The sequence below is a fragment of the Oncorhynchus tshawytscha genome, unplaced genomic scaffold (assembly GCF_018296145.1).
Source record: "Oncorhynchus tshawytscha isolate Ot180627B unplaced genomic scaffold, Otsh_v2.0 Un_contig_4783_pilon_pilon, whole genome shotgun sequence".
In the NCBI taxonomy this organism is placed as follows: Eukaryota; Metazoa; Chordata; class Actinopteri; order Salmoniformes; family Salmonidae; genus Oncorhynchus; species Oncorhynchus tshawytscha.
The window spans coordinates 71,933-95,863 of NW_024609377.1; the positions used below are offsets into that span (position 1 = coordinate 71,933).

General features: G+C 40.0%; 1 protein-coding gene and 1 long non-coding RNA gene across 2 annotated transcripts in view; both read left to right on the forward strand.

Annotated features, from left to right (window-relative positions):
• LOC112240911 (sialoadhesin) overlaps positions 1–23,931 on the forward strand; it is a 75,216-nt gene that overhangs the window by 11,520 nt on the left and 39,765 nt on the right. The window contains exons 9-10 of the mRNA XM_042315060.1: positions 23,325–23,452; positions 23,581–23,913. Of these exons, the coding sequence (XP_042170994.1) occupies positions 23,325–23,452; positions 23,581–23,913 (461 nt within the window). The remainder of the gene's footprint in view (positions 1–23,324; positions 23,453–23,580; positions 23,914–23,931) is intronic.
• On the forward strand, positions 7,504–7,841 carry LOC121844684. The gene is made up of 2 exons (XR_006082113.1): positions 7,504–7,544; positions 7,673–7,841. It is a non-coding gene; the product is annotated as an uncharacterized LOC121844684 (long non-coding RNA).

The window sequence follows — 23,931 nt, forward strand, 5'->3', positions numbered from 1 at the left end:
CTTACGGCTCTGGCAGCTCCTGGCTGGCTGACGGGTCTGGCAGCTCCTGGCTGGCTGACGGCTCTGGCAGCTCCTGGCTGGCTGACGGCTCTGGCAGCTCCTGGCTGGCTGACGGCTCTGGCAGGTCCTGGCTGACAGAAGGCTCTGGCAGGTACTGGCTGACAGACGGCTCTGGCAGCTCCTGGTGGCTCTGATGGCTCAGGACAGACTGGTGGCTCTGGCGGCTCAGGACAGGCGGGAGACTCTGGCGGCTCAGGACAGACGGGAGACTCTGGCGGCTCAGGACAGACGGGAGACGCTGGCGGCTCAGGACAGACGGGAGACTCATGCGGCTCAGGACAGACAAGGCGCACTGTAGGCCTGGTGCATGGTGCCGGCACTGGTGGTACTGGGCCGAGGACATGCACCTCAGGGCGAGTGTGGGGATGAGCAACAGGGAGCACTGGGTTCTGGAGACGCACAGGAAGCCTAGTGCGGGGGGCTGCCACCGGAGGGCTGGTGCATGGAGATGGCACTGGATAGACCGGACCGTGAAGACGCACTGGAGATCTTGAGAGCAGGGATGGCACCATCCACCCTGGCTGGATACTCACCCTAGCCCGGCAGATGCGGGTAGCTGGGATGTAGCGCACCGGGCTACGCACACGTACTGGGGACACCGTGTGCTCCACCACATAACATGGTGCCTGACCAATACAACGCCCGCCACGGTAAGCACGGCTCGGAGAACTGTAACGCCGAGCTGGCACAGGATGTGCAGGGCTAGGAAGACGCACAGGAGGCCTGGTGCGTGGGGCTGGCACATTCTTCACCAGACGGCTAGCACGCACCTCAGGACGAGTATGGAGAGCTGACCCAGGTGACATCAAATCCCCGACACGCTCCGTCGGGCAGATGTCATGCCTCAGGCACCAACACAGCACCTCCCTCATAACTCTCTCCTCCAATCGCCCCATTAACTCCTTCACTGTCTCTGCTTCGCTCACCTCCAATTCCGCCCTGAACGGCTCTGGTTCCTTCCTTGGCACCTTACGGTAAGCAGGAGGAGTTGGCTCAGGTCTGACTCTGCCACACTCTCCCTGTCCCCCCCAGCTTTCGCTGACTCCAGCTCTGCTTTGGGGCGGCGATATTTCCCTGTGTGCCCAGGGTCCTTCGCCGTCCAGAATCTCCTCCCAAGTCCATGAGTCCTGCGTCCTTTGCCGCCACTGCTGCTGGCCGTTACCACGCTGCTTGGTCCATTGTAGGTGGGTTATTCTGTCACGATCATCATAGTGAGGAGACCAAAGCGCAGCGTTGTGTGAATGCATACTTTAATGAAAGGACGAAAAAACTCAAAGTACACTAAACAAAGCAAACAAAATAACATGACGAACGTGCCCGCTATAGAAACACTGTGCTAACATGAAACATCACATAGACAATAACCCACAAACCACAATACAACACAGGCTACCTAAATATGGTTCCCAATCAGAGACAACGGCAAACACCTGCCACTGACTGAGAACCATATCAGGCAAAAACACATAGAAATAGACAAACTAGACATACAACATGGAATGCCCACTCCTATCACACCCTGACCAAACAAAAGATAGAAACAAACAGCGCAAATCATGGTCAGAGTGTGACAGAAAATAGATATTTGTGTTATTCTTTCACCTAAGCACACTGATTTGTTCTTAACTCATTAAGGTATAGGCCCAATGCCCTTAACCACTAGGCCACCTGGCGTGGCAGGTAGCTTAGTGGTTAGAGTGTTGAACTTGCAACCAAGATTGAATCTTTGAGATGAAAATATACAAATCTGTCGTTCTGCCTCTGAACAAGGCAGTTAACCCACTGTTCCTAGGCTGTCATTGTAAATAAGAGTTTGTTCTTAACTGACTTGCCTAGTTAAATAAAGGTTAAAAAAACTGTTAAAATGTATTTGTAATATATCAACTTACTTACAGAGCAGAACTCACTCTGTCCCTCATTACAGGAGATCCACAGGAGGAAGTGATGCCACAGCAGACACACAGGTGATTCTATTAGTTGCAACAGGGTTTCAGCTGTGTCATGCTGGGCAAAAAATTAAATGTTCACCCAGGGGGTTACAATTCCATTTTCATTCATTTACGGTGACATGACTGTCTTTTTCATACTATTTTCATTGTTCTCTCTCTCTCTCTCCCTCTCCATCTCTCTCTCTCTCTCTCTCTCCACAGAGTATCCGTCCTGACTGTAACAGTGACACGTACACAGGTCTGAACATGAGGACCATGTCCCCTGACTACGACACTCTGATAGTAAGTCTCTTTTAATGAATTTGGTTTGCTTATGAGTGTGTGTTTTATAAGGTACTTGAATGTGTTTAGAGTCATTTATGGAAAGACTGGTGTTTCAAAGAACTCATGCATTTCCCCTCTCCCTCTCCTTCTATCTCTTTCTCGCTCTCTCTCTTTCTGTCCACAGAGTGTCCATCCTGACCCTAACAGTGATACGTACACACATCTGAACATGAAGACCAGGTCACCAGAGTATGACACCCTGGCAGTAAGTGTGTGTGTGTGTGTGTGTGTGTGTGTGTGTGTGTGTGTGTGTGTGTGTGTGTGTGTGTGTGTGTGTGTGTGTGTGTGTGTGTGTGTGTGTGTGTGTGTGTGTGTGTGTGTGTGTGTGTGCATAAAATGTTTAGTGGGAGTGCTACTTTAATATGTATTTTTTCAGAATGTGAGGGGAATCTCCCAATGAAGAGTAGCACCACAGAACCTGGACTGAAGAGAAGCACCACAGAACCTGGACTGAAGAGAAGCACCATAGATCCTGGACTGAAGAGAACCATCACAGATCCTGGACTGAAGAGAACCACCACAGATCCTGGACTGAAGAGAAGCACCAACATTGGACCTGGACTGAAAATGATCACCACACAACCTGGACTGAAGGTTCCAATACAAAACGAGGCCTTACACCTCTATTCTATTGCTGCCATATCTAGAAGTTTTTTCACACCATGAACATGAACTTTTCAGTAATGCTGGAATATATATTTTCTTTTCTTATAATGATAATTATGTATATTGATGATAAATGAGATGGGTTATATTTTATGATGTAAATAGCAACATTTTCTTGTATACCAATCTGTTTACTATCTTTAGTTTTATTTCTGATGTTTTTCTATGTGATTTTGCCATATACAGTTCTGTTTTATAACATCAAAAGTCCTGATTCATGTTTAATAAACCGATAAACAGCTACAAAACAATAAACGTGGAAAACCAAAAACAGCCCTGTCTGGTACAAAACACAAACAGAACAATCACCCACCACCACACAGTTTTTAATATGGTTTTTAACACCTGCCTCTGATTGAGAACAATATCAGGCCAGACATAGAAATAGACAAACAAGACATCCAACATAGAATGCCCACTCAGATCACACCCTGACCAACCAAAACATAGAAACATACAAAGCAAACTATGGTCAGGGTGTGACATATACAGATGTTTTATAACATCAATAGTCCTACTTTACTCAGCAACTAACATTAATAATAGTGATAACAGCTTTTAAATATATTTTGCTCTTGGGTCAAGTTTCTCCTGATGTGTTTAATGATGATTTACTTTGTATTGCTGTCAGATATTATTACACATTTTATATTACGTAATAACATATTGTTCCGTGTCATGATATATTTTTTATTTTAAAATAAATGTAATCAGTCCGTTATTATAATTTCCAACATTTTGGCAGGCTATTTGTTAGTCAACTTGTCTATCATTTCTAAATACATGCAGTGGCGACACGTCATTCAAGGCAGCTGAGGCAGAGCTAAATCTGTTTTCAGCCTCATGGTTAGCTTTTTTTGTTGCTTGTTTTGCATATTTTGAAATTAATACGTGACACATATAAGTTTGCAAATGAAGTTAATAAATAAATAAAGCATTGAATTAATAAAGTTGCAAAAAAACATGGTCTCTTTTTTCCTTTCTTGAGTTAAGGCAGCTCCAAAATGCAGGTGTTGCAGCCTAGATTAGTGCATTCTGTGGTGGTGGGGTAGCCAGCATAAAATACGGAGCGTAGGGGTTGGTAATGTTCTCTAGTTGTGCTGTGATTGGCTCAGTGTTCTGTCACTCATGGGGACACTGCGTCACTGCAAAATCTACGGGTAGAGCTCAAAATGTCAAGCCCCTTGGGTGCTGCCATAGAATTACAGTAGAAATGCCCATCCAAAAAGGCTCAAGGTCATTGGCTTCGACAAAATTACATCAAATCGCGTTAAATCTACCGTAGCTTTGATTGGACTGGACAAACTTTCAAAATCTTAGCTGGCAAGCTAGACAAGCAGTCATCATCATGCATCAAGTCGACAATCTACTGACAAATCCTTATCAGTCCTTGTCAAATGAAATTATAGATAAAACGTATCAGTGCTCATTGGCCATTGGACATAAACATTACATAACAAGTTGGAACAAATCACAAATTTAAACAATTAGTGCTAAGGCAGCACTGCAGGCCCGGGTTTGATCCTGGACTGTTACAGCCGGCTGTGACCGGGAGACCTATGAGGCGGAGCACAATTGTCCCAGGGTCATCTGGGTTAGGGGAGGGTTTAGCCGGCCAGGATGTCCTTGTCTCATCATGCTCTAGTAGCTCCTTGTGGCCTGGCGCCTGCAAGCTGACGTGGGTCGTCAGTTAAACAGTGTTTCCTCCGACACATTGGTGCCTGCTGTTTGTCCTCCTGTCCAAGGGGTGGAGCTGGAGAGCACCAGGCTGGTGATCAGGTACCCAGACAGCTGGATGCAGAGAACCCCTCACTCTCCTCAGAAGACCAACCCTATAGGCCTCAACACCTCCTCAGCCTCCCAGTACGCCTCCACATGGTAAGGACATCTGTCTTTGAGAAGAATACTACTGTGAGGCTGAGAATACAATTGCATCTATGAACTCTGCAGCTCTGATGATCATTGTAGCAGGTAAAATTACATCTTCAATACTTCAATACAAAATGACAGGTTTCAAGATATATCCTAATAATTAAACTTTGGATTATTACACTTGTGTTAATAACTACAGGTTTGTTTATAAAATCCCCAAATATTAACAAGTATTACATTGATATTCTGTTTTATTATCATAATAATATTCAGTTCATTAGAAAATGCTGTGTACTCATATCATCCATATTTTAGTTTAGGGAAACAGACCTCAGTTCTGACTGCAGCTGTAGGAATCACAGTTGTTGTTCTGGTTCTCATCCTCTGTTTCTCTGGACTCATGTGGTTCAGGTGCGTTTTTTTGTTGTTTATTATTTCACTTTAGAAGATTAAATGTTTCATTCATTCATTCATTCATTTGTTTACAAAACAGGAATAAAGTCTCCAAATCCACCTCTGACACAAGAGACACAGCAGACGATTGACAGGTGAGTCTGTTGGAATCAGAAGGTGACTGTGATTAATGTGCATTGCTTTGTGGAACATTTCTACTCCTCATGTTGTCTGTTCTCTCTCTCCATCAGGGAGACTCTAGTCCAGTGTATGACAACATCTCAAACATGGCCAAGAACCAGGAAGTGCCTCTGTACTCCACCGTCCAAGTGCCTCAACCCCAGAAAGAGGATGAGGATGTCCACTACGCTGCTGTGAAATTCAACCTCCCCAGTGCTGCCACCTTGTGAGCATATTCTGCATTAAGGTCATTCATATGCTGCAGTTTATTGTAGGAGAGGTCATCAATAAGCAAAGCAGTTGACCCTTAGTGAACACTATGAACCCAACAATGGACATCTCAGGACAATTACTATGACATGTCTATAATGAGGGAGTGATGTGATGATGGTTTTGAGGAACTGGTCTTCTGTTCCAAATGGCACCCTATTCCCTATTTAGTACACTACTTTAGACAGAGCCCTATAGGGTGCCACCATTTGGGACGCTGTCTTTGTTTCATTTTTGTTTCTCTCTTCAGACAAGCAGCAGCACAAGCAGCTGAGGAGGACTCCTCTGTTCTCTACAGTACTGTCAATAAACCCTGAACCAAGAAGACCTGAACACAACAAACCCAGAACCAAGAAGACCTGAATACAACAAACCCAGAACCAAGAAGACCTGAACACAACAAACCCAGAACCAAGAAGACCTGAACACAACAAACCCAGAACCAAGAAGACCTGAACGCAACAAACCCAGAACCAAGAAGACCTGAAAACAACAAACCCAGAACGAAGAAGACCTGAACACAACAAACCCAGAACCAAGAAGACCTGAACACAACAAACCCAGAACCAAGAAGACCTGAACACAACAAACCCAGAACCAAGAAGACCTGAACACAACAAACCCAGAACCAAAAAGACCTGAACACAACAAACCCAGAACCGAGAAGACCCGAACACAACAAACCCAGAACCAAGAAGACCTGAACACAACAAACCCAGAACCAAAAAGACCTGAACACAACAAACCCAGACCCAAGAAGACTTGAACACAACAAACCCTGAACCAAAAAGACCTGAACACAACAAACCCAGACCCAAGAAGACTTGAACACAACAAACCCTGAACCAAGAAGACTTGAACACAACAAACCCTGAACCAAGAAGACTTGAACACAACAAACCCAGTACCAAGAAGACCTGAACAGAAGAAGTTTGACAAAAACCTTGTGTATCTGGACCTGTATATCTAAACTAAGTGATATAATGCCTGTGGAGGTGTGGAATATTGACCATTATAAACTGGGTAGTTTGAGCTGTGAATGCTGATTGGCTGACCGGCGTGGTATACCAGACCGTATACCATGGGTATTAACATTTGTATTTACTGGTCTAAGTACTTTGGTAACCAGTTTAAAATAAGGCACCTCGGGGTTTGTGGTGCATCCAAGCACTCCGAGTTGCATTGTGCATATGAACAGCCCTTAGCGGTAGTATATTGACCATATTCCACACCTCCTCGGGCCTTATTGCTTACGTTTATTATGACAACAAGGCACTTCAGGGGTTTGTGTTATATGACCAACATACTGTTCCATGGCTTATTTTAAACTGGTTAACAACATAAATAGAACAGTAAACAAGTCTTTTTACGTCATACCCGTGGTATCAGCATCCAGCCAATCAGCATCCAGGAACCAAGCTACCCAGTTTATTTAATAATATATGCCATCTAGTAGACACTTTTATCCAAATTCCCTGTCATTACAGTCATGCATGAATACATTTTTCATATGGGAAGTCCCAGCAGGAATGGAACCCATGCTCCATGCTGTACCAACTGAGCCACAGGACGACTCTATTCACACTTAGAGTAGGTGTCACGAATCCCGCTTCCTGAGTCTGTGTTTGCCTGTGTTTCTGTAATGGAGTGTGTTTCCGGTGTCCTGGAACGCACCCTGTCTGGTTGCCTGGCGAATTAGCTTGTTGGGAGATCATGTTCACCCGCACCTGTATCCCATCAGTAATCTGCACACCTGTCCTGATCATCACCTCTCCCCTTCAAAAGCTCTGACCTGACATCCATTCCCTGCCGGATCGTTAGCCATGAACAGTATGTTGTGACCACGAACCAGCCTCCAGTTTATAGAGTTTGTTTTGTTTTATGGTACCTTCCACAGAGGAACTCTGTTTTGTACGTCTTGCTTGCCTTTAACTTACCTCCGTTTGTTTTGTCTACAGCCATTCACCCGGAACCCATACCCCATCCATGTCTGCTCGTCGCCAGTGTGTTGTTATCCATTGGATCTGCCTACCCACTCCCATCAACCCACCTCCGCTGCCCGCTCCTCCACCCGGAAATATCTAAATCCACGTTCTCATTAATTAATAAATACACACCATCTTCTTACTCACCTTGTCCTGGTCTGCTTCTGGGTCCAATTCTGGTAAACCCTGACAGTAGGAGTTCTGATCTAGGGTCAGTTATGACTTTGAAACAATTATGATTTAGAAAGGGACCTTAACATTTTTTCTTTTTTACGTTGAAAAATGTTGTATTCCTGACGTAGGAAACCTTGAGTTCCAGTTATATTTTACAGAGCATTCAGAAAGTATTCAGACCCCTTGACTTTTTCCACATGTTGTGATGTTTCAAACTTTTTCTCAAATTGATGAAATAATTCTCTCCTCATCAATCTACACACAAAGCCCCATAATGCTAAAGCAAAAAAGGTTTTTAGACAATTTCGCAAATGTATAAATACAAAAAAACTACAATATCACATTTACATAAGTATTCAGACCCTTTAATCAGTACTTTGTCGAAGCACCTTTGGCAGCGATTACAGCCTTGAGTCTTCTTGGGTATGACGCTACAAGCTTGTCACACCTGTTTTTGGGGAGTTTCTCCCATTCTTATCTGCAGATGCTCTCAAGCTTGGTCATGTTGGATGGGGAACATCACTGAACAGATATATTTAGGTCTCTCCAGAGATGTTCGATCAGGTTCAAGTCTGAGCTCTGGCTGGGCCACTCAATGACATTGAGATTTCTCCCGAAGCCACTCCTGCTTTGTCTTGGCTGTGTGCTTGTGGTCCTTGTCGTATTGGAAGGTTGAACCTTCACCCCAGTCTGAGGCCCTGAGCTCTCTGGAGCTGGTTTTCATCAAGGATCTCTCTGTACTTTTCTCCATTCATATTTCCCTCGATCCTGACTAGTCTCCCAGTCCCTGCCTCTGAAAAATATCCCCTCAGCCTAATGCTGACAACACCATGCATCACCGTAGGGATAGTGCCAGGTTACCTCCAGACGTGACGCTTGGCATTCAGGCCAAAGAGTTCAATCTTGGTTTCATCAGACCAGATAATCTTGTTTCTCATGGTCTTAGGGTCTTTTGGTACCTTTTGACAAACTCCAAGCAGGCTTTCATGTGCCATTGACTTCCAACTGGCCACTCTACAGGCCTGATTGGTGGAGTGCTGCAGAGATGGCTGTCCTTATTGAAGGCTCTCCCATCTCCACAGAGGAACTCTGGAGCTCTGTCAGAGTGACCATCGGGTTCTTGGTCACCTCGCTGACCAAGGCCCTTCTCCCCCGATTGATCAGTTTGGTCAGGTGGCCAGCTCTAGGAAGAGTCTTGGTGGTTCCAAATTTCTTCTATTTAAGAATGATGGAGGCCACTGTGTTCTTGGACCTTCAGAAATGTTTTGGTATCCTTCCCCAGATCTGTGCCTCAGCACAATCCTGTCTCTGATTCTAAAGACAAATCCTTCAACGTCATGATTTTTGCTCTGACATGCACTCCAAACTGTGGGACCTTGTTGACAGGTGTGGGCCTTTCCAAATCATATCCAATTAATTGAATTTACTACATATGGGCTCCAATTAAGTTGAAGAAACATCTCAAGGATGATCGATAGAAACAGGATGCAGCTGAGTTCAATTTCGAGTCTCAAAGCAAAAGGTCTGAACAGTTATCTAAACAAGGTATTTCTGTTTTTCAGTTTTAATACATTTGCAAACCTTTCTAAAAACCTGTTTTTGTTTTGTCATTATGGGGAAGTGTGGTATATTTTTATTTAATCTATTTTAGAATAAGGCTGTAACGTAACCAAATTTGAAAGAAGTCAAGGCGTCTGAATACTTTCCCAATGCATTGTATATAATTATATATTTATTTATGTTATATTTCTGAAACAGTCATCAAACTTGTGGGACTTTTGCCTTTTTGCCATATTCTAATGTAGCCTGTTGTCCATTCATATTCTAAGGTAGCCTGTTACCCATATATAGTCTAATGTAGCCTGTTACCCATATATAGTCTAATGTAGCATGTTATCCATATATAGTCTAATGTAGCCTGTTACCCATATATAGTCTAATGTAGCATGTTATCCATATATAGTCTAATGTAGCCTGTTACCCATATATAGTCTAATGTAGCCTGTTAACCATATGTAGTCTAATGTAGCCTGTTACCCATATATAGTCTAATGTAGCCTGTTAACCATATGTAGTCTAATGTAGCCTGTTACCCATATATAGTCTAATGTAGCCTGTTAACCATATATAGTCTAATGTAGCCTGTTACCCATATATAGTCTAATGTAGCATGTTATCCATATATAGTATAATGTAGCCTGTTACCCATATATATTCTAATGTAGCCTGTTATCCATTCATATTCTAAGGTAGCCTGTTACCCATATATAGTCTAATGTAGCCTGTTACCCATATATAGTCTAATGTAGCATGTTATCCATATATAGTATAATGTAGCCTGTTACCCATATATAGTCTAATGTAGCCTGTTAACCATATGTAGTCTAATGTAGCCTGATTTCCATATATAGTCTAATGTAACCTGTCATCCATATACTGTATAGTCTAATGTAGCCGGTTATCCATATATAGTCTAATGTAGCATGTTATCCATATATAGTCTAATGTAGCCTGTTGTCCATTCATATTCTAAGGTAGCCTGTTACCCATATGTAGTCTAATGTAGCCTGTTTTCCATATATAGTCTAATGTAACCTGTCATGCATATAATGTATAGTCTAATGTAGCCTGTTATCCATATATAGTCTAATGTAGCATGTTATCCATATATAGTCTAATGTAGCATGTTATCCATGGTCTAATGTAGCCTGTTGTTAATATATAGTCTAATGTAGCCTGTTATCCATATATAGTCTAATGTAGCATGTTATCCATATATAGTCTAATGTAGCCTGTTATCCATATATAGTCTAGTGTAGCATGTTATCCATACATAGTCTCATGTAGCATGTTATCCATACATAGTCTCATGTAGCATGTTATCCATATATAGTATAATGTAGCCTGTTACCCATATATAGTCTAATGTAGCCTGTTAACCATATGTAGTCCAATGTAGCCTGTTTTCCATATATAGTCTAATGTAACCTGTCATGCATATAATGTATAGTCTAATGTAGCCTGTTATCCATATATAGTCTAATGTAGCATGTTATCCATGGTCTAATGTAGCATGTTATCCATATATAGTCTAATGTAGCCTGTTGTTAATATATAGTCTAATGTAGCCTGTTATCCATATATAGTCTAATGTAGCATGTTATCCATATATAGTCTAATGTAGCATGTTATCCACATATAGTCTAATGTAGCCTGTTATCTATATATAGTCTAATGTAGCATGTTATCCATATATAGTCTAATGTAGCCTGTTAATGTTGGGCTAATAACAACTTAACAAACTGATATTAATCAGTAGAATGTCTAATGTAGAAACACAATATAGTCTAATGTGACAAAGTCTACATGTCATCATACAAACACTGTATGTCTAACATAGCCACAATCATATTATTATATATTGTTGACATGTTAGCCATATGGTCTAATGTACATGCTTCTGTCCATATACTGTATAGTCTAATGTAGCCTGTTATCATATATAGTCTAATGTAGCCTGTTATCCATATATAGTCTAATGTAGCATGTTATCCATATATAGTCTAATGTAGCATGTTATCCACATATAGTCTAATGTAGCCTGTTATCTATATATAGTCTAATGTAGCATGTTATCCATATATAGTCTAATGTAGCCTGTTATCCATATATAGTCGAATGTAGCATGTTATCCATATATAGTCTAATGTAGCCTGTTATCCACCTATAGTCTAATGTAGCATGTTATCCATATATATAGTCTAATGTAGCCTGTTATCCATATCTAGTCTAATGTAGCATGTTATCCATATATAGTCTAATGTAGCCTGTTATCCATACATAGTCTAGTGTAGCATGTTATCCATATATAGTCTCATATAGCATGTTATCCATATATAGTCTAATGTAGCATGTTATCCCTATATAGTCTAATGTAGCCAGTTATCCATATATAGTCTAATGTAGCATGTTATCAATATATAGTCTAATGTAGCATGTTATCCATGTATAGTCTAATGTAGCATGTTATCCATGTATAGTCTAATGTAGCATGTTATCAATATATAGTCTAATGTAGCATGTTATCCATGTATAGTCTAATGTAGCATGTTATCCATATGTATAGTCTAATGTAGCCTGTTATCCATATCTAGTCTAATGTAGCATGTTATCCATATATAGTCTAATGTAGCCTGTTATCCATACATACTCTAGTGTAGCATGTTATCCATATATAGTCTAATGTAGCCTGTTATCCATATATAGTCTAATGTAGCATGTTTTCCATATATAGTCGAATGTAGCATGTAATCCATATATAGTCTAATGTAGCCTGTTATCCATATATAGTCTAATGTAGCATGTTATCAATATATAGTCTAATGTAGCATGTTGTCCATGTATAGTCTAATGTAGCATGTTATCCATGTATAGTCTAATGTAGCATGTTATCAATATATAGTCTAATGTAGCATGTTATCCATGTATAGTCTAATGTAGCATGTTATCCATATGTATAGTCTAATGTAGCCTGTTATCCATATCTAGTCTAATGTAGCATGTTATCCATATATAGTCTAATGTAGCCTGTTATCCATATATAGTCTAATGTAGCCTGTTATCCATACATAGTCTAGTGTAGCATGTTATCCATATATAGTCTAGTGTAGCATGTTATCCATACATAGTCTCATGTAGCATGTTATCCATACATAGTCTCATGTAGCATGTTATCCATATATAGTCTCATGTAGCATGTTATCCATATATAGTCTAATGTAGCATGTTATCCCTATATAGTCTAATGTAACCTGTCATCCATATACTGTATAGTCTAATGTAGCCGGTTATCCATATATAGTCTAATGTAGCCTGTTGTCCATTCATATTCTAAGGTATTCTGTTACCCATATATAGTCTAATGTAGCCTGTTAACCATATGTAGTCTAATGTAGCTTGATTTCCATATATAGTCTAATGTAACCTGTCATGCATATAATGTATAGTCTAATGTAGCCTGTTATCCATATATAGTCTAATGTAGCATGTTATCCATATATAGTCTAATGTAGCATGTTATCCATGGTCTAATGTAGCATGTTATCCATATATAGTCTAATGTAGCCTGTTGTTAATATATAGTCTAATGTAGCCTGTTATCCATATATAGTCTAATGTAGCATGTTATCCATATATAGTCTAATGTAGCCTGTTATCCATATATAGTCTAGTGTAGCATGTTATCCATACATAGTCTCATGTAGCATGTTATCGAGACATAGTCTCATGTAGCATGTTATCCATATATAGTATAATGTAGCCTGTTACCCATATCTAGTCTAATGTAGCATGTTATCCATATATAGTCTAATGTAGCCTGTTATCCATACATACTCTAGTGTAGCATGTTATCCATATATAGTCTAATGTAGCCTGTTATCCATATATAGTCTAATGTAGCATGTTTTCCAAATATAGTCGAAAGTAGCATGTAATCCATATATAGTCTAATGTAGCCTGTTATCCATATATAGTCTAATGTAGCATGTTATCCATATATAGTCTAATGTAGCATGTTATCCATGGTCTAATGTAGCATGTTATCCATATCTAGTCTAATGTAGCATGTTATCCATATATAGTCTAATGTAGCCTGTTATCCATATATAGTCTAATGTAGCATGTTGTCAATATATAGTCTAATGTAGCATGTTGTCCATGTATAGTCTAATGTAGCATGTTATCCATATCTAGTCTAATGTAGCATGTTATCCATATATAGTCTAATGTAGCCTGTTATCCATACATACTCTAATGTAGCCTGTTATCCATATATAGTCTAATGTAGCCTGTTATCCATATATAGTCTTATGTAGCATGTTATCCATATCTAGTCTAATGTAGCATGTTATCCATATATAGTCTAATGTAGCCTGTTATCCATACATAGTCTAGTGTAGCATGTTATCCATATATAGTCTAATGTAGCATGTTATCCATACATAGTCTCATGTAGCATGTTATCCATACATAGTCTCATGTAGCATGTTATCCATATATAGTCTCATGTAGCATGTTATCAATATATAGTCTAATGTAGCATGTTATCCATGTATAGTCTAATGTAGCATGTTATCCATGTATAGTCTAATGTAGCATGTTATCAATATATAGTCTAATGTAGCATGTTATCCATGTATAGTCTAATGTAGCATGTTATCCATATGTATAGTCTAATGTAGCCTGTTATCCATATCTAGTCTAATGTAGCATGTTATCCATATATAGTCTAATGTAGCCTGTTATCCATACATACTCTAGTGTAGCATGTTATCCATATATAGTCTAATGTAGCATGTTATCCATATATAGTCTAATGTAGCATGTTATCCATATATAGTCTAATGTAGCCTGTTATCCATATATAGTCTTATGTAGCCTGTTATCCATATATAGTCTAGTGTAGCATGTTATCCATACATAGTCTCATGTAGCATGTTATCTATATGTAGTCTCATGTAGCCTGTTATCAATATATAGTCTAATGTAGCATGTTATCCATGTATAGTCTAATGTAGCATGTTATCCATATGTATAGTCTAATGTAGCCTGTTATCCATATCTAGTCTAATGTAGCATGTTATCCATATATAGTCTAATGTAGCCTGTTATCCATACATACTCTAGTGTAGCATGTTATCCATATATAGTCTAATGTAGCCTGTTATCCATATATAGTCTAATGTAGCATGTTTTCCATATATAGTCTAATGTAGCATGTTATCCATATATAGTCTAATGTAGCATGTTATCCATATATAGTCTAATGTAGCATGTTATCAATATATAGTCTAATGTAGCATGTTGTCCATGTATAGTCTAATGTAGCATGTTATCCATGTATAGTCTAATGTAGCATGTTATCAATATATAGTCTAATGTAGCATGTTATCCATGTATAGTCTAATGTAGCATGTTATCCATATGTATAGTCTAATGTAGTCTGTTATCCATATCTAGTCTAATGTAGCATGTTATCCATATATAGTCTAATGTAGCCTGTTATCCATACATACTCTAATGTAGCCTGTTATCCATACATAGTCTAGTGTAGCATGTTATTCATATATAGTCTAGTGTAGCATGTTATCCATACATAGTCTCATGTAGCATGTTATCCATACATAGTCTCATGTAGCATGTTATCCATATATAGTCTCATGTAGCATGTTATCCATATATAGTCTAATGTAGCATGTTATCCCTATATAGTCTAATGTAACCTGTCATCCATATACTGTATAGTCTAATGTAGCCGGTTATCCATATATAGTCTAATGTAGCCTGTTGTCCATTCATATTCTAAGGTATTCTGTTACCCATATATAGTCTAATGTAGCCTGTTAACCATATGTAGTCTAATGTAGCTTGTTTTCCATATATAGTCTAATGTAACCTGTCATGCATATAATGTATAGTCTAATGTAGCCTGTTATCCATATATAGTCTAATGTAGCATGTTATCCATATATAGTCTAATGTAGCATGTTATCCATGGTCTAATGTAGCATGTTATCCATATATAGTCTAATGTAGCCTGTTGTTAATATATAGTCTAATGTAGCCTGTTATCCATATATAGTCTAATGTAGCATGTTATCCATATATAGTCTAATGTAGCCTGTTATCCATATATAGTCTAGTGTAGCATGTTATCCATACATAGTCTCATGTAGTATGTTATCGAGACATAGTCTCATGTAGCATGTTATCCATATATAGTATAATGTAGCCTGTTACCCATATCTAGTCTAATGTAGCATGTTATCCATATATAGTCTAATGTAGCCTGTACATATAGCATGTTATCCATATATAGTCTAATGTAGCCTGTTATCCATATATAGTCTAATGTAGCATGTTTTCCAAATATAGTCGAATGTAGCATGTTATCCATATATAGTCGAATGTAGCATGTTATCCATATATATAGTCTAATGTAGCCTGTTATCCATATATAGTCTAATGTAGCATGTTATCAATATATAGTCTAATGTAGCATGTTTTCCATGTATAGTCTAATGTAGCATGTTATCCATATCTAGTCTAATGTAGCATGTTATCCATATATAGTCTAATGTAGCCTGTTATCCATACATACTCTAGTGTAGCATGTTATCCATATATAGTCTAATGTAGCATGTTATCCATATATAGTCTTATGTAGCCTGTTATCCATATATAGTCTAGTGTAGCATGTTATCCATACATAGTCTCATGTAGCATGTTATCCATATGTAGTCTCATGTAGCCTGTTATCCATATATAGTCTAATGTAGCATGTTATCCATATATAGTCTAGTGTAGCATGTTATCATGTCCAGTCCAAGAAATGTTTTACTTTTACCCCCCAGTTTCGTTCTATCCAATTGGTAGTTACAGTCTTGTCTCATCACTGCAACACCCGTATGGACTTGGGAGAGTTGAAGGTCAAGAGCCACGCGTCCTCCGAAACATAACCCAACCAAGCCACACTGCCCGCTGCACCTGGAAGCCAGCCACACTGATGTGTCAGAGGAAACACCGTGCACCTGGCGACAGTTTCACACCCGGCACGCCACAGGAGTTGCTAGAGCAATGGAACAAGGACGTCCCTGCCCACCAAACTCTCCCCTAACCCGGAAGACGCTGGGACAGTTTTCCGCCGCCCGATGGTTCTCCCGGTCGCGGCCGGCTGCGACAGAGTCTGGACTCGAACCAGGATATCTAGTGGCACAGCTAGTAACTGCAATTCAGTGCCTTAGATCACTGTACCACTCGGGAGGCCTGGACCAAGTTTCTCCTGATGTATTTAATGGTGATTTACTTTGTATTGCTGTCAGACATTATTCCACATTTTATATTACGTAATACCATATTGCTCAGTGTCATGACATTGCTTCTTTAATTATTTAAAAAATTCATATTTAGATACATTAAAGATGTTTTACATTTCGAGCTTTTACAGTGTGGTTCAGTGTCAATACAGGATAAACATCATATCAACATCATGTAGTAAATAATGAAACAAATTGACAATAAAGACATAAATGAATTATTAATACATTGATTCATGACTATTTCCAATTTGATGTAATTTCTGCCTATTGGACACATGATGGCGCCATTGAACCACGCAGCCAATGAGTGGCTCGGCTGTAGGCTCCTCAGACCTGCTACATTACTGTCAGGAGATAAATTGTCATAGATCAACACCAAGCACTGTTCACACACACACACACACACACACACACACACACACACACACACACACACACAATATTTTTTTTAAATTATGGAAATGCTACAAAAAACAGATCAGACAATAAAATAACACTAAAGAAGCAGCTTCACTTTGGGTCTGTTGTTCTGAAGATCAGTGAGCTGAAGACATCTCTTTCACACAAGAACACAGTGGATATACAGAGCAGCTTGCCTTGTCCTTGGCATAATGACAGCTCACTGTTGTCTGTTGTTTCTAGCTAGCTAATGTTGATAGCTAAATGACAGCTAACTAACTAGCTCCCAAGCTAACTATGGGGTCTTGCTGTAATTCAGTGGCAGCGCATCATATTGTTCACAATCCAGTCCATTCAGAGTAGCTGTGTGATGCACAAAAATGCTTGTTTATCACTGAATAACAGCCACTTCATGTAGCTAACAAGCTAGCTGAGCTCACTTGTTCACTCAATTCAAACGCCAGTTCAATATAACTCCCAATAACACAGTACTTTCACATGTGTGCCTGGTTTATTCTATATATATATATATATATATATTTACATTTTCAAATGTTATTTTACCTTCTATTTTGTATATTTTCATCGGACTAGTAGGGACATATGAGGCCTGGAAGCTGCAGTAATGTAGAGATGTCAGTAGGGAGAGCTCTAGTCTAGAACACTGGTACCAAAGATACTCCCCTTTCATCTGTTCTGGAACCTTCAGTACCAGCTGATGAGGAGATGGGAATGGGTCACATGTTGTCTCTTGTAAAACATGTAGGTCCACTCCTCATATAAAGAAATGTAACTACAGTATTCTGACTTTAGACCATTTTCTATTTAGATACAGTAACATCCCTTATGTGACATGCTGTTCCTGCATGTTAATGCCCTGACTAGGCTACTTGTTTCTACTAATACTTACAGTAGACTACTTCTTGTTTCCACGCAGTGGCAGTAAGTTGACTAACTCTACAAGACCTCTCCCCTTCACTTCACTCTGTAAGTACACTTGACAATATCTTGAAATATAGTTTTAGTTTTGATGTTTTTAGCCAAACATCACATGACTTCCTGTATCTTTGTACTTGTTGGTTTATATTGAACTGTGTTTTGGTTGTTACATCAGGGCCTGTTATCATAAAGTGTCTCAGATGGTCCATATAATTATGATCTAAAAGGCTAAACTGATCCCAGATCAGCTCTCCTACTCTGATACACTTTGTGAATACTGACCCTGGACTGGGGTTTCATGTGTTTAGTTTAGTTCAGTTTATTCATTTACATGTTTAAAACATGATCAGTAGAGTTTACCAGTAATACCCAGATCTCCATTCAATAGGGTCATGTTCACTGTCATAGTATATCAGGGTCAAGTATAACTGTGTGTGTGTGTGTGTGTGTGTGTGTGTGTGTGTGTGTGTGTGTGTGTGTGTGTGTGTGTGTGTGTGTGTGTGTGTGTGTGTGTGTGTGTGTGTGTGTGTGTGTGTGTGTGTGTGTGTGTGTGTGTGCGTGTGTGTGCACGTGTGGTGTTTGGTGTCTGTGGGTGTGTGTGTGAGTTCATATGTATTTTGACATATTAATCTGATTGTTGGATATACAGTCACAACCTAAATGATTGTAGCATACAATATAGCTCACAAATACTGAGCTATATTGTCTGCTACAAAAGGTGGGATATACAATGTAAATGTGGTTTCACATAAATACTTGTACATGCTATTTTAAGAGCTCTGAGAGCAATAGATTTGTTGTGGAGACATTTTGAAAGTGGCCTAAAGTAAGAGTAAAAGTGATTGAGTTGATGCTTCATAAGAGATTTAGGAGTAGTATAGACACAGTGATGGTGGGTTGTGTTTAGGAGTAGTATTAACATGAGACACAGTGATGGTGGGTTGTGTTTAGGAGTAGTATTAACATGAGACACAGTGATGGTGGGTTGTGTTTAGGAGTAGTATTAACATGAGACACAGTGATGGTGGGTTGTGTTTAGGAGTAGTATTAACATGAGACACAGTGATGGTGGGTTGTGTTTAGGAGTAGACACAGTGATGGTGGGTTGTGTTTAGGAGTAGATATTAACATGAGACACAGTGATGGTGGGTTGTGTTTAGGAGTAGTATTAACATGAGACACAGTGATGGTGGGTTGTGTTTAGGAGTAGTATTAACATGAGACACAGTGATGGTGGGTTGTGTTTAGGAGTAGTATTAACATGAGACACAGTGATGGTGGGTTGTGTTTGTTGGTTTAGATGTAGTATTAACATGAGACACAGTGTCATGGTTCTACTTTCCTGTCTGTCCTCTCACAGGCCTCCTGAATCATATCAGAAATCTATATATGCACATTACACTATTCAGAATATGTTCCTCTGTGGCTCAGTTGGTAGAACATGGCACCACAACGTTGGTGGGTTTGTTTAGGACCACCCATAGGTCAAATATATGCACAAAAACTGTACATTGCTTCTGAGTGTAAATGGTATTTATGGACAGCAGACTACAAAAGACCACACAGTCAGTACAGCAGGCTGGTGATGTTCATTCCTGCCTCTCCTAGATACAGCTTCTACCAGTACTGTACAACAGAGGAGGCTGGTATACAGGAGGATGGGCTCATTATAATGGCTGGAATGACAGGAACACCATTCAATTTATTCCTATTACTTCCCAAATGAATGAGGACATCATGAGGACTGGAGGCTGCAGTAATGTTGAGATGCCAGTAGGTGGAGCTCTACTCTAGAACACTGGAACCTTCAGTACCACTTTGATGCAGCTGATGAGGAGTGATGGTCATGGGTGTTTAAATTGAATGGGTTCTAATTGAATAACATCATGGAACTTTGACCTGTATATACAGAACTCAGAAGGGCAAGGTAGGTCATTAAAATGTTAATGTTATAAATAGTTTAGTCAACACATTGTTTACATGGTTCTGTATGTAGTATAAAAGACCACAGTGAAAATTGACACATTTTTTTAAAAATTAAATAAATATATGCCCAGACTTATCTTTTACACAATTTCTGTTCTATTACAGTAACAGCCCTTTTCTGGCGTGTTGGTCTGGTTGTCGTGGATGTTAATGTCTTTACTAAACAGGAAGGACAGTTCTGCATCCACTACTTGTGTTCTGACTGCTTTTATAATGTGTCAACACTTCTTGTTTTCACTCACTACCAGACAGTTGACTCACTGTACAAGACCTCTCCTCTTCACTTCACTCTGGAACTACTCTTGACAATATCTTGAAATATAGTTTTTGGTTATTTGTTTTTAGTCATAAGTCAAAACTTGAGGGTAATGTATCATTTTTGTGTGTGGTATACAGTTGTGTGTGTGTGTGTGTGTGTGTGTGTGTGTGTGGTGAGAATGAGAGGAAGACCATGTGAGAGAAGTGAAAGTCACTGGCTGTTTAGCCTCACAAATGAGGATAGGTGCTGTCATTGAACCTGGTGGTCAGTCTTTAGTCACTGGCTGTTTAGCCTCACAGCTTAGGATAGGTGCTGTCATTGAACCTGGTGGTCATTCTTTAGTCACTGGCTGTTTAGCCTCTGTATATAGAACTCACAGCTTGAGGATAGGTGCTGTCATTGAACCTGGTGGTCATTCTTTAGTCACTGGCTGTTTAGCCTCACAGCTTGGGGATAGGTGCTGTCATTGAACCTGGTGGTCATTCTTTAGTCACTGGCTGTTTAGCCTCACAGCTTGGGGACAGGTGCTGTCATTGAACCTGGTGGTCATTTATCACTGGCTGTTTAGCCTCACATTGGGGTTTGCTGTCATTGAACCTGGTGGTCAGTCTTTAGTCACTGGCTGTTTATAAAAGACCAAGTGAAAATCACTGACACATTTTACAGCTTAAAATAAATATATGCCTGGTGACTTATCTTTTACACAATGGTTCTGTTTATTACAGTATGACAGCCCTTTATATTGGCGTTTTGGTCATGGTCTTTAGTCGTGGATGTTTAATGTCTTTACTAAACAGGAAGGACAGTTCTGCATCCACTACTTGCCAAACTTTTTATGACTGCTTTTATAATTTGTCAAATGTCCTCTTCACTCACTCTGAACTACTCTTGACAATATGTTGGTGGTCATTCTTTCAGTCACTACCACTACAGTTGACTCAAGAGCCTTGGGGAAGACCTGTACCCCATTTGAACCTGGTGGTCACTCTTAGAACTGGCTGTTTGACAATATCTTGAAATATAGTTTTTGGTATTGGTTTTTAGTCATACAGTCAAAAACTTGAGGGAATGTATAATTTGGTGTGTCATTCTGGTTGTCACTGGTGTTAGTCTCATTCATAGGATAGTTTGTCATTGAACCTGTGTGGTCAGTCTTTAGTCACTGGCTGTTTAGCCTCACAGCTTGGGGATAGGTGCTGTCATTGAACCTGGTGGTCAGTCTTTAGTCACTGGCTGTTTAGCCTCACAGCTTGGGGATAGGTGCTGTCATTGAACCTGGTGGTCAGTCTTTAGTCACTGGCTGTTTAGCCTCACAGCTTGGGGATAGGTGCTGTCATTGAACCTGGTGGTCATTCTTTAGTCACTGGCTAGCCTCACAGCTTGGGGACAGGTGCTGTCATTGAACCTGGTGGTCAGTCTTTAGTCACTGGCTGTTTAGCCTCACAGCTTGGGGACAGGTGCTGTCATTGAACCTGGTGGTCAGTCTTTAGTCACTGGCTGTTTAGCCTCACAGCTTGGGGACAGGTGCTGTCATTGAACCTGGTGGTCAGTCTTTAGTCACTGGCTGTTTAGCCTCACAGCTTGGGGATAGGTGCTGTCATTGAACCTGGTGGTCAGTCTTTAGGCTGCTGTACAGCTTGATGGACTGTAGAGGATTGAACATTTATCCTCCTATATTTGGGGTTCTGAGAATAAAACAGCTTGAGAACAATCAATATAGAAATATGTGTTTACAGTTCTACACATCTGGTCAATAAGTGGTTGTTGTTTATGTTGTTTACAATGATGATGATGACTCCTGTATATATTAGGAATTTATTTTTGCATCATGTCAGTTTAAGTAGACAGACGTAGACAAACATGCATAAGTCAGTGACACATCACACACATTACATACATACATAGTGCAGTAGACTTACAGACAGACAGTATTCACATAGACAACCATATAGCACAATACAACACAATACAATATGAGCCTGTTCATTTTCAGTAATGAGGCCCTGTACCCCATTTACAGTTTCTACTTCAATGTATCAGGTGGAGTTATTCACCAGCTATAGAGTGAGTTGTTGTTTATGTTTCTAAGACTGCAGGGTGGGAGATGCAACAATGGCCTTGAGAACAGCAGGAAGTGTGTTGGTGGTCTTTCTCTGGTCTGTGACAGGTATGGTCTCATTCATAACTTATATGTTTGTCAATCTACAGACATTTGTATTACATTTGCTTGTGTTCTGTTAGGCATCTCCACTTCACTTTAAATAGTTATGTTTCACACCTCACTGAGGTTTCCAATGTGGCAACAAAGTGTGGACAAACCATAAACAAAGTGTGAGCCAGAATACCTTGTTCTAATTCTGATACCATTGTGATGTCTAACTGTGTTTCAGTGGTACTGGGTCAGTATGGCTGGAGTGTTACATACACCACTCAGAGTATCTGCACCTTGAAGGGGTCATCAGTGGATCTGTTCTGCTCTTACAAATATCCCAGAGGTAAAGTCACAACAACCTTCTGGTTCACTGAATGGGGGACTGGTGTAGAACCTAAAGATCTAGGTCAGAACCCAGAGTATGCAGGTCGTCTGGAGTATCATGGAGATAAGAAGAAAGACTGTACCCTGAAAATCACAGACCTGAGAGAGAGAGACTCAGCTACGTACAAGTTCAGATTACTAACAGATCAGGAAGGAGGGAAATATTATGGACGTCCTGGAGTCACTCTGTCTGTCACAGGTACAGTTACATTCAATATAGTTAAACTGTTGAATTCCATTTAGTTCAGGAAAATTGTCTTGGTTTGTGTTTTTGTATGTATGACATAGGATTTCTTCCATCTTTGTATTAGAGTGATAAGTCAGTGATAAAGGGATTTACAGTGATATTGTTTTTTCTCCAGGTCTTCAGGTGAAGGTGACTGGTGGACATCAGGATAAGACACTGACCTGTAGCACCACCTGTACTCTGACTGACAACCCCACCTACATCTGGTACAAGAACGGACAACATCTAGATGAGAGCACCTCCCCCCAGTACAAAAACACAGTCTCCAGCAACTATATTGATGGTTACTCCTGTGCTGTAAAAGGCCATGAGGACCTCCACTCTCCTGCAGTGTGTGAGTGTTCATTTAATACATTATACTGTGTGTTGGTTTCACTATGAGAACTTGAGAACTTTGAGCATTTCTAGAAAGAACTGAGAACACAATCCTAATGATCCTCTTGTTATGTCACTGTGTTTCAGGTGTTCAGGGTCAGAGCTGCAGCAGAGTGAATTACACCAAGAGGAGAATCTGTGTCTTGAAGGGGTCAACAGTGGACATATCCTGTACTTATGTTGGTTATTATTACACCACATCATCATTCTGGTTTAGAAGTGATAAGTCGACCCCTGAAGACCTAACCACAGACCCAGGGTATGCAGGTCGTGTGGAGTACACTGGAACATACAGAGGTCCCTTCACCCTGAGAATCACAGATCTGAGAGAGGAGGACTCAGCTGAGTATCGCTTCACTTTTAAAACAGACAACTTTGATTGGGGTCATAGTTTCCCAGGAACAACTCTGTCTGTCACAGGTAATACTACACTGTATG